We start from the raw sequence: 12243 nt of genomic DNA on the forward strand, positions 1-12243 counted from the left end.
GGGGGGGATATATTAGAATGGCATCTGGAAGTGAGGGGGATATATTAGAATGGCATCTGGAAGTGAGGGGGATGTATTACAATGGCACCTGGAAGTGGGCTGGTAGCCGGCAGATTATTGTTAGAAGATTTTTCCATGCACTAATACCCCTGTCCCTCCTTCTGTACAACTTTTGGTCCACAGCACTGCATCTAGTAATGTGCTGACTATGCTGACGGCTCTCCCGCTACCTGTCCTTGATTTAGACATATTTTATGTTACCATCAATGACAGTAGGCAGGTTGCCTGGAAGGAGGAACATCGAAGTTTTGCTATGGGGCCCCCATGATCTGTAGTTTAGGCCCCTATGATCCCCACACCCCGCCAATGTGACTCCGCCGCTGGCGCTAACAGTATAACGAGGCGATGGAAGGGTCTCCCTACAGCCTAATTAGGTTTTGCCTCTAGAAATCAATGAACAAACGGAAAACAAACATTGGGTCCCAGGGAAAAAAATGTTCATAACAAGTTCCCGCTGCGCTGCTTCAGATTACTTTCCTGATATTTATTTGTATTAGTGTGTTAAAATATTGATAGCAGCCGGAACAACTGTCAGATGGTCGTTTTTGGAATGGTGCTTTTGTGCTGAAATCAAGTGAAAACATAAACTATGCCAGTAAACATACCTGACTTCTAATCCTAGCTGATGGTAACCTGACCGCAGCACGTAACCCTTCCCCTTCCTGACACCCAAGACTGTATGTGCAGAGGTATCTGTACTGGGGGTGCAGGGGTTGCCTTTTACATGCCTGCTAGCGCAGGAGACAGTGGGGTGCAGGGGATGCTTGTCTGTACAAGAGGCAGGGTGCTACAGGCAATAAAGTGGAGGGATGCCTCTACAGTACTGTATGGCACAGGAAATGAGGTAAAGGGGATGCCTCTACAGTACTGTATGGCACAGGAAATGGGGTGCAGGGGATGCCTCAACAGTACTGTATGGCACAGGAAATGAGGTACAGGGGATGCCTCTACAGTACTGTATGGCACAGGAAATGGGGTGCAGGGGATGCCTCAACAGTACTGTATGGCACAGGAAATGGGGTGCAAGGGATGCCTCAACAGTACTGTATGGCACAGGAAATGGGGTGCATGGGATGCCTCAACAGTACTGTATGGCACAGGAAATGGGGTGCATGGGATGTCTCAACAGTACTGTATGTCACAGAAAATGGGGTGCAGGGGATGTCTCTCCAGTACTGTATGGCACAGGAAATAGAGTGCAGGGGATATAGCTGTATGGTATTGTGCCAGGGTATATTGAGTGCATGGTATACCTGCACAGGATTAGCTGTGTAGGGTATTCGTGTACAGTACTGATAGTCATATGAATCTGAGTCCAGGGGGTTGCCTGTGCAGTACTGTATGCCATAGGAATCTGAGTGCGGGGGATGCCTGTAGAATAGTGTGCTCCTGATGACGTAGAAGAAAGGGTTGAGAATGCCTGTACAGTACTATGTTCCTGATGGCACAGAAAGCAAGGTGCAGGGATGCTTTTATAGTACTGTGTATCTGAAAGCATGGGATATGGGTGCAGGAAATGTGTATATATCACTGCATGCCTAATCACTTAGGAAACAGGGTGCAGGGGGATGTGTGTTTATACTGTATATCTGAAAGCACAGGAGATGGGTGCGGGGATCGTGTGTACAGTACTTTATCATGCTTTCCGGAGACATTGATTGATCTGCACCCAGATGACATCATACCACATTTGCTCTTTCTCCAATGCTCCTTCTTGAGTCATGTCATTTTGATGCGGTCCATAATTCACACACCGCAGAACATCAGATGGATTGCATGATATTTTATTTGTATTTAAGAAAAAAAAACAGCAGAAAACGAGAGCCCCCTCCCCTGCCTTAGCACTGCTTTCTTTTGTGTTGTCTTACTCTGGGTTCACACCTAGGCGTTTTACGTATGCACGTCTGTCGCGCGACCGTCACGTGGTTTTTTTACCGCGATTCGCTGCTTGGCTGTATCCCAATGGAAAACGCCCTCCAAAACGGCCCAAAGAACTACATGTACTTGTTTGGGCGTCAGCCGTTTTGTAGCGCGTTCAGACGGGCGGAAATACGGAAAGGTGTGAACCATGCCCATAGAAAACAATGGGATTTTCATGGTTGTACATTTTGTAGAGCGTTCATAGAGCGTTGAACGCCCGACAAAACGGAAAGGTGTGAACGGGGCCTTAGTGTTCTATGTACTCTCCTTTTATTTCCGTGTTCTGTCTGCCCTCCTGTTTACAATCCGGTCTTTGGGTTATGCTGGCAGCTAATCGCTCCAGGCTTTCTTATTTATTATCTGGCGGCGAGTTTGTTCACAGAGGTCTGCCTGCCAGGCACCCTTGGTGTATTGCAGGTTTATAATGTGTAAATAATGCATTGTGAAGCTGGGATAAGAACCAAACTGCCTGTCCTGAGACAGCAGCCAAATACTGAGCCATGGCAGCTCCGTCCCCTCCTCTGTGTTGGAAGGAGACTGTACATTTCTCACATGCTGTGCGTCTGTCTGATGTGAATTATGCTTTTCTATAGCATCATATACATGGCGGAGCTGCTTTTACCTGGCAAGGTGACCCATTGTACAATTTATTTATTCAGTAAGAAGTGCGGCCAGTTAGGCCGGCCATAGACACTACTAGGTGGTTGGGCATGTAGTCCTGATATGACCATATTTTGGCATCTGTTCCAGCCAGCGCATCATTAAACACAAGCGGTCAGCTGTTGGTGATTAAGCCTGTAAAGAGAGACGGGGGAAAGGCACACCACATGTTGGCAGGCACTATATCAGTGTGACCAGTCCAATTACTATTCCTGCAGATGAGCCTCAGCCACCAGAGTGTGTAATAGCTCATAGATGTTAGATTCTATATAGAAGGGGTGGGCAAACTGTGGACCTCCAGCTGCGGTGAAACTACAATTCCCATACCGCATTGCAAGACTCTGCTTTGTAGTTTCACCAAAGCTGGAGGGCCGCAGTTTGCCTACCCTTGCTCTTTTTGGAGACTGTCATCTGTTTATGATGAGGAAAAGTACAAGGTCACAAGCACTTATCTAAAAAAGATATTAAAGATTCGAGGGTAAGGCCAAGTCGTTTTGGGGATGTGTGTCCCCTTCTTCAGGGCTGATAGCTACTTGTGTTGTGGTGAATCAGGCCGATAATACAGAATGATGGTTGGGAGCCATAGACTGTAATGGTGCTACTTATAGAAGAGCTCCAGGAAAGTTTTTTTTTTTTAATTAACTCCTTGCAGTAAGTGCTTGTTTGTGTCTAGGTTAAAAAAAAAAGTTGTACTCACTTGATGCTCAGAGCCGGCTTCTTCGTAGACCGGTCTTTGCAGTGTCTGACCCCCTCCCCTGCTGCAGTCTAAGGTCTTGTAAATCATCACTTCTATGCACTGTGTATAGATATGAGTACGCTGGCTAGCTCAGAGCTCTGGTAGAGTATGTATATGTTATTTTTTTCCCTAGACACAGTGGGAGGGTAGTCCCACTGCAAGGGTTAATAAAAAGTAGGGATGCACCCATACTAGAATTGTTATCGGTGCCGATACCGAGTATTTGGGTGAGTACTCGTACCCGCCCGAATGATCCAGTACTTAGCCCGATTCCGGAACTTACAGTCAGAGGGAGATTTCCTCTGATCGGCAGTGCCGCGAGGGAACATGGAGCCAGCTTCCCGGGCCAATCAGGAAGCTGAACGGCGGGTAATGACTCACTGCCGGCTTCTTGATTGCCCAGGAAGCCGGCTCCATGCTAGCGGAAGTATCGATATCGGTACACGGTATTGGCGAGTATTGGGAATATAAATATCGGTACTCAATACTGAAAAAACGGTATCGGCGCATTCCTAATAAAAAGTATTCCTGGAGTATTGATACAGTCTGTACTCTGCTGGAATCACAGACATTATGCAGAGAGTGCATGGTAGAGGGTCCCTCCTCTGACTCATTCAGTTATGCGTGTAATCCAAGCTTAAGTTATTGAGCTCTGTAAACACAGTTTTTTCCACTCAGTTTTCAGTAAAGCAGTTAAGAATACCCTTGAAAACATGTCTAGAGTCTGGAAAATTAAATATGAGATATTCATCTGCAATATTTCGTATTTATGTGATTGGAAAGAAAAAATATAAAAAAAATAAATAAATAAACAATTTCAGAAATTCTTCGCATTCCCTTACAGAAACTTGAGTGTAATTTAACTCGCCTGCAAGTGTCCAAAACTGAAACATGGGCAGACTGACCCTTTTAACAAGGCAAAGCGAAAGGAATCCTGTCCCACAGCGGCCGATCAGCGGTCCTCCTTCACTCTGCTGACTGATGAAAGTGTTATATTTGTATGTACAGCTCACGACGGCGGCTCTTGGCACCGTCCTTCCCAGCGAGAAAAACATGACAGCAGCTGTGTGAGCTTCTATGTGCACGATAACAAAGATGATTTTATTTTCTTTCATCAGGAATGAAGATGCCGCTCGCCAGATGGCCATCGGCCCCTACCCGCTGCCAGCAAGTTCCCAATTCTCCAATCAGGTGAGCGTGCACGCTTAAAAGAAAGCTGGTGCCTTGGCAATGTGAGGGGCCTGTAGGACTGGGCTAAGGTCTGACCACACCATTAATAGAGCTTTCTGGAGATGGAAGGATGGATTACAATGCCAACAATGATGCAGGTGCTGTATTCATGAGGATAAGGCAAGGAACAGGAGAAGAACTGAACTGGCATCTGACATAACAATTGTCAAAAATAGACAATCACTTTAAAGGAGAACTATGGGGTTAGGGCTTTTTCCCCATAGTTCTCCTAAGGGTAATGGGAGGACACAAACTAGTGTCCTCCCGTGACCCAAAGCTCAGTATACCGCGAGCTACAGCTCTCTACATACTGAGACGCCGCAGCCGCAACAGATCACGACAATACTGTCTGGATCCACCCAGCTGCGTGAGTGACAGCTGGCTCTGCCTATCTAGAGACAGAGACAGCTGTACCGCCCCCTCCCCCGTCCGTTCCGCCAGTCAGCGCTGGAGAATCCGATAGGGGAGGGGGGGATCCCTGCAGGGAGCTGAGAGTGACAGTCACGGCTCCTTGCAGGGATAGATCGAGAAGTGAGCGAGCGCCGGTATGTGTTTGCTCACTTCCCGATCTACTGAGCCGACCTGTGACAGTCTCATTGTCACAGGTCGGCTTAGATTATGAGGCTGAGTGAAAATCACTCGCCTCATATTTCTCCTTTAAAGCAAACCTACAACTTATTACTGAGTACTTATAGGAAACACTTTGACATGCTTGCTGTTTTATTGTTGTACTTCCCTTACAGAATTGTAAATACTCCCTCTTGTGGTCACCTCTAAATTAGGGAAAGAGTGCCTCCTAGGTGAGCCTGTGCTTAATTGCACAGTAAAATGACAGGTTCACTGTAATGCCCCCTACCCAGCTAGCCATTCTTACCTTTTTCACTCTCTTCTGCTGTGTTCAGCCACCAGGAGTGAAGAAATTCAGCCCTGTGTAAGCTCCAAGTCGCTTCATTCAAGGCTTACACTTGGCTAGGGCCTCTCCCCATCCCACGTGACAGCACTGGGCCAATCGCCTTGCACTACTGCTGTCATATGTACTAAGTTGCATGCTAGACCGTACCTGGAAGTACCAGGTGTTATCTTTGCTTATAACATCTGAACAGTGAGGCGGTAAATGAAGAAGCGGCAGGTAAAAGCTGCTGGGGAGAGGAGCATTTAAATGTGTTGCTTTGCCCTGCCTGGGCAAGCATATACACTGAATGGTACATATGTAATGAGCGGTGTGATCAACCAATGCAGTAGTGTTCTGAACCTGGCTGGCATGCTGATTTCCCCCAGGGGGCAGGTCCATGACAGCCTGGGCTCATAGGAAGTGAGCTGACTGACACCGGCTGCTTTTCCACCTGGAAAACTGGCAGCATCCAGTGGTGGAAGAAGATTAATGCAGTGACAGCTCCAGATTATCATTAAAGCAAAAGCTGCTTTTTAATTTTTACTTAAATTGGTCTGTTTGCTGATGTTTTAAGTGACACTAAACTCAGGGGTTAAATACTAAAAATACATTCAGCTACCTTAACTAATAACAATGTATGTTATTTGTGTATCACTCGGCTGTAGATCCTCCAATCATCTCTGAATTGGTGCTGACACTGTCCTTCTGTGTTCCCCATGGTCCCTGTGTGTGTTGTAAAGTAGTCACCGCTACAAGCTCGCTCCCGGGATGGGCTACAATCTCATGTTTAGTTTACTCATTTGTACTGAGGTTGTAGTCCATCCCGGGAGTGAGCTTGGAGCGGTGACTACTTTACAACACACACAGGGACCATGGGGAACACAAGTAGCCCCCCTCCAGAAGGAAGGACAGTGTCGGCACCAATTCAGAGATGATTGGAGGATCTACACCCGAGTGATACACAAATAAGATACATTGTTGTTCATAGTTGAGGTTCTTGAATGTATTTTTAAGGTTTAACGCCTCAGTTTAGTGTCACTTTAATTGTAAGAACATACAATTGTAATTTTGTACTGATTGTTACATTTTACTCAAAACTTTCATAAAGAATGAATTCATCATCACTCCGCTAGTTTATAATGTTTGTGAATACCAAACAAAGTCTGTGGATGATTATCTTTGTGCTCGATCGTTAGCTCTTGTATATTATCGCCCCGTAGAGACGCACACAGAGCACAACATACATCACTTCCATTCTTCTATAATGCTGATTTGCACAGAAGAGAAAACGGCTTGACACATTCCACTTGAACAATATTATCCACGTTGTAGCTGTAATGCTTTTAAAACCTGTAAATTGAGGCTGTGGGTGAAGGACGTGCCGCACTTACCTACTGAGTGTACCAATAAACCTTGTTTTCTATAGTCGCAGACATACATGTGCTTATGAGCAGCAACACATATATTTATGGGGCTGCTCCTGGGTGCCGTGGAACATTGGGAAGATTTGGGAGAAATCTCGGGGATTAATTATTCATTTGCTGCTGTGTGGTTTAGAGATCTTTAGAAGATGAAATACAATCCATCAGGCTATAGATCTATCAGGCTACAGTTATCAAATAAATTAAGTGTTCGTCAACACAATCCATTTGTCTGAGGGTGAGAGCTGCTGCGGCGTAGTAGACAACAAATGCCAAGAACGATTTGCTGCCAAGTCCGTAAATCTTGGCTTATCAGGCTTGATATTATCACTGATGGCCGAGGACCTGCGTGTCTGTCATGTTTCCTGAATTGATTTCAAAGGTCAGTTTTAGTTTTATGTTTCAAAAGCACAGGAATAAATTAAAGACACTGTCACCTTACTTATTCACGCCAAAGCAACAATGTCTTTGGAAAGAGACCACCTGTGACTTCTTTTACTCGCCCTGCTAGCACTCTCTCGATGTTTCTGCTTCCATCGTGGCTCCTGCCTCCATCATGGCTCCTGCCTCCATCACAACCATTGTTTTTTGGTATGGGGGTGCATGCAACGTCTTCCCATGTGACAATGCTTGGGTGTGGAAGCCAAACACTAGGCACAAGCACTGTCCATTTAGCTTTTGGCACCAGGCAACACTTGGGATTTTAGTGCCGTATGCTTCGATAGAAGGAACGGTGAGGGAGAGCTGGCAAGGTGAGTATGCAGGGGTTCAAGGGTTGTCCTTTACAAACACACTGTCACTTTCCTCTGAATGGACACAGTGACAGTGTCTCTTTTAAAAGCACACTTTTGGAATAATATCTACTTTAATTCTAAAGGACCACCTGGTAGGCTGGGTTGGCCCCTGATTTCTGAAAAATCTTTGATACTTCCTGCCATAAATCTCAACTCTATTCCTGTCCACTTAAGAGTTTTAGATGTTCCTACTCACCTTTTTTGTTCTGGCTCCTTCTGTTACATACACCATAAGGTAAATATAAGTCCAACATGGAGAGTAGGAGAGCTTCATAATGGGCACTGCAGGTGTGTAGACCCGAGAACTCTATTACTGGCACAGCAGGTGTGCAGACCTGGGAACTCAGTGCAGGGATGGAGAACAACCCTCATAATGGGTACAGCAGAGCTTTCACCAAAAGAGTCCTGGACAGAGAGAAGAGACTGTTGGGAGGGGTTTATCTCTCTCCAGCATCTACTAAAATTGTGTGGACACCTCACCATCACATCTATAGGTGCTTGTTGGAGATTCTATTCCAGAAGCATAGTCCGCACCCCTTAAAACGATATTACCTTCACTTCTCTGGGAAGGCATTCAAGCAATATTTTGGAGGGTGTCTGTGGTAATTTGTGCCAAATTTCAGCCAAAATACAATTTTTTAGGTCAGGTACTGATGTTAGAGAAGTTGACCGGGTTTGTTATCTGTGTTTCAATTCATTTCAGAAGTGTTCAGTAGAGCTGAGGTCAGGGCTCTCCCCAGGCCTCTTGAGTTCCTCTAGACCTAACTGATGGGACCTTGCTTTCATGGCCCTGGGCTTGGGTATAAGGGCACAGTCATGATGGAACAGAAATGGGCCCTTCCCAAACTTTTAAATAGAGAGTCCCAACGCACTCCTGACCGAGAAACCCCATATATTGTGGTGGGGGGTTGCTGAAGTGGTCCCGGATGGCGCTTCCCAAACTTTTTTGTCACAGGGTTGGAAGGACACAATTGTACCCTTTATTGGAAACACCTGGACTCCATAGACTTAGCTTATCCATTTCATGTATCTGCAGATAAACCTTGAATTTATTAACACGGCCCAACAATGTACTGGTAGACCGGTTTAATACTTGTTTCATCTTTGTGCCTGGCTGTACCTCACTGATATCTCAGCCTTAGTGAATTTATGAGCCTTGTTTTCCTGAATACCCCCCTTGCACATTGTCTTACTACTGTGAATTAATAACTGGAGCACTTTACCTTTCATGAGACAGAAAGGATATTGCTGTTTTTCTTTACGAGATGTTTCCTGGATTTCCTATCTGCTTGCTGTTGCCGGGAATTGTTCTCAAGGTCAATGTGGTGATTTCATTTTCAGGAGGCGCCTGGAGTCTCAGTATCCAGCAGAGCAGATGACAGTGGTTTGGGGGAACCCAGGAGAAGCTACACCGACGTGGAAACAAACACAAGCGTGAGTGTTTTATGAATTCTTTGTTCTGAAATTTCTGCGCTAATATGTGTGTATATTCTTAAAGCTAATGCGCCTATGGCGTCCCGCACAGCTCCTGGCAAACAGTGACAGCACTGGTTGCCAGGACCACAGGGGGATGCCTGCCAGAGCAAAAAAAGTCAGCTGTGTCTATGGGTTGGCAAACTTTTTCTGACCCACGGAGCAGCACCCCCCTTCCTTCAAGTGGCGCCCAGGGCATGTGCCATACCTTGGATACACCACTGTGTCCGTGAATAGATTTTGGGCTGCATTGTTTTTATATTTTTGCAAGTGTTAACCATTGTAAGTGTAAAATATTATATATATTAGATATTAAAATATTAGATGCAGAGAGGAGTGGAGCGGAGAGGAGCATTGTCCTACCAGTTTTGAATTCTCTCCTTTCAGTACATTAGCTGGTGGTACCTGTAGTTCTTGGCATGGTGCTTTCTGCACCAAACATTTATGTGAATGTGCGTGCACATAACAGAACCCCCAAATATTTTCAGGAATGGAGGAAAAATAATAGTTTTTCGGGGGCTCTTCTTAAAGGTTGCACATTGTGCAAGGATTCGAATAGGTGCTGTGGGGGCTTACTTCTCCACCTCAGGATGTCCTAGCTATCATTGGGGAAGGGGTGGGGACAGACGCAACAAACTTCCCGATGACCCTAAAGCTGAACACCAGGCAAACCATAAAATACAAAGATGAAGCACATATATGATAGCTGTTATACGGAATTTTATTTCTCTCCATCCATTTCTGAGATTTTCACAACTCTCCCACACAGCACAGGCCTAGACAGGTCAGGGACAGGGGACCTAAGTTTTCTCTGCTGCACTCAAGTAACACATACAGGTCTTGTCCCTCCCTGAGCCTGTGACTGGGCAGTGAAAGGTGAAGCCGCAAAATGATGAGCTAATCTCTCTGCTCTCCCCTTCTATCAGTATGTTCCATGTTAGCGCATGAGCACTGCGGCACAGCTGATTGGCTTTGTGTGCTGCTTCTTCCTCTCCCAGACCGAGCACTGCAGTACAGGGACTGCAAGAGCCTGACATTGGGTCAAATTTACTGCTTGTATTAAAAAATATACATTTAGCGATGCAACAATGAATGGGGAGCTGCATTCATTTGTGTCTTTTAGATTTGCCTGGAGTTCAGCTTTATAGTCACCTTTTCCCATGAAGGATAAAGCAGCAGGTTCACTTTCCTGCCTCCTTCCTTTCACTTGCCTGCCATTCCATACAGGGTAAATGACGCTCCAAGTTGTGGCCCTCTCTCGCCTAGTCCCAATGTGACCGCGCACGGTGCCTGAGTGTCCAAGCGCCACCATAGGAGGAAGGGAAGGGAGTCACGTGCGACCAAGCGCCACCTTAGGAGGAAGGGAAGGGAGTCACGTGCGACCAAGCGCCACCATAGGAGGAAGGGAAGTGAGTCACGTGCGACCAAGCGCCACCATAGGAGGAAGGGAAGTGAGTCACGTGCAACCAAGCGCCACCATAGGAGGAAGGGAAGTGAGTCACGTGCGACCAAGCGCCACCATAAGAGGAAGCGAAGCGAGTCACGTGCGACCAAGCGCCACCATAAGAGGAAGGCAAGTGAGTCGCGTGCGACCAAGCGCCCCCATAGGAGGAAGGGAAGTGAGTCACGTGCTCCTCCTACCAGGAAGTACCGTGTACTTCATTCCACTCCAAATTGAATGGAGCAGCTGGGGAGCGAAGGAAGGACACGCATTTTCAATTGGAGGGAGCATGTAATTGAATCTGTTGCCCTGCGGAGGTTCACTTTAAAACAGAGCGAAGATAGACAACATAGCACTCTGGGTGTCTGCTCCATTAGTTCATTCTGAGCTTAAGAAGCTAAAACTTCATTAATTATATTTGGAAATCCAATAATCCCTGTAAATTAGAATTATTTATTATAACTGTATCCTTACTAAATATACTCGCTACTTTCCCTTTAAGCCCTTTAAGTAATTCATAATACCATGTAATTCAATTAATTAATTTCAGATATTGCTTTGGGATGAAGCTACAAATCCTTATGGTATAATAATGGATTAGACATGCCCTGCACCCTTTAGAGCCGCTCTCCGTGGTTATAAAATGGCAGGAAGATGGCAGAGGAGCTGTGGGAGGTATAAGGAAAGGCTGATTGCAGCCGCTCCTTGGGGACTTGTAAATGTCACTCAATGACTCTTGATAGTTTGAGAATACACACCGTTATACTCTGCAATCACTGGGGATGGGGGACTGATTGGAGCTCATTTTGACCTATATGGCTGCAAAGAGCAAGTAAATCTTCATTACGGAAGTCTGGTTTTATTGGAAATCTGAATCAGTGCAGGACAGATAGTCAGCCTGATTCCCCATATACTAGGCAGTGTGTGCACGTTTCTTGGATGGTGTAATTAATGATGCTGCATACAAAGACATTTATACTGTAGACAATTCTGCATATTCAGCCTTGTGCAGGACCGGATTTCCCACAAGGCCAACCAAGGCCTGGCCTTGGGGCAGCAGGCAGTAGAGGCGCAGCAGGGGTGTGGAATTCCTATCTCCCAATGCCTGGGACATGCAGTTCCGGGTGCCGGGCGGGTAGTTGTTTTCTACATTTAGCCTTGCTTTGGGCAAGCAGAGCTAAATGTACAGCGGGGAAGCCGCCGCTTGTTTTGTACAAGTGATCCCAGCGATGTTGCCGAGATCACTTGTATGCAGCCTGCAGGTTTGCCATTCTCCATGGGGGGGTGTTTGACATGTAGGGGGGTGCATTGAGGAACCTGACCTTGGGGCAGCAGAGAGAGTAAATCGGGCCCTAACTTTGTAACTATTTGGGGAAGGTCCTTTTCTGTTGCAGCATGGTTGTGTCCCTGAATGTCCGATACATAAAGTCATGGCTTGATGGGTTTGATGAGTGTCCTGCACAGAGCTCTGACCTCATCCCTAATGAACACATTGGAATCAATTAGAATGCAGACTGTGAGCCAGATCTTCTCATCCAACATCAGTATCTGACCTCACAAATGCCCTTTTGGCTGAATGGGCACAAATTCTCCACAAACTTCTGCAACGCCTCCCC

The 12243-nt window shown here is 46.1% G+C and overlaps 1 protein-coding gene across 1 annotated transcript in view; it reads left to right on the forward strand.

Annotated features, from left to right (window-relative positions):
- The window catches only part of PATJ (PATJ, crumbs cell polarity complex component), a 159812-nt gene that overhangs the window by 120903 nt on the left and 26666 nt on the right, over nucleotides 1–12243 (forward strand). Inside the window, exons 31-32 of the mRNA XM_018553838.1 lie at nucleotides 4495–4567; nucleotides 9055–9147. Coding sequence (XP_018409340.1) covers nucleotides 4495–4567; nucleotides 9055–9147 — 166 coding nt within the window. The remainder of the gene's footprint in view (nucleotides 1–4494; nucleotides 4568–9054; nucleotides 9148–12243) is intronic.

Source organism: Nanorana parkeri, unplaced genomic scaffold (genome assembly GCF_000935625.1).
Source record: "Nanorana parkeri isolate BGI_ZX_2015 unplaced genomic scaffold, ASM93562v1 scaffold131, whole genome shotgun sequence".
Classification (NCBI taxonomy): domain Eukaryota; kingdom Metazoa; phylum Chordata; class Amphibia; order Anura; family Dicroglossidae; genus Nanorana; species Nanorana parkeri.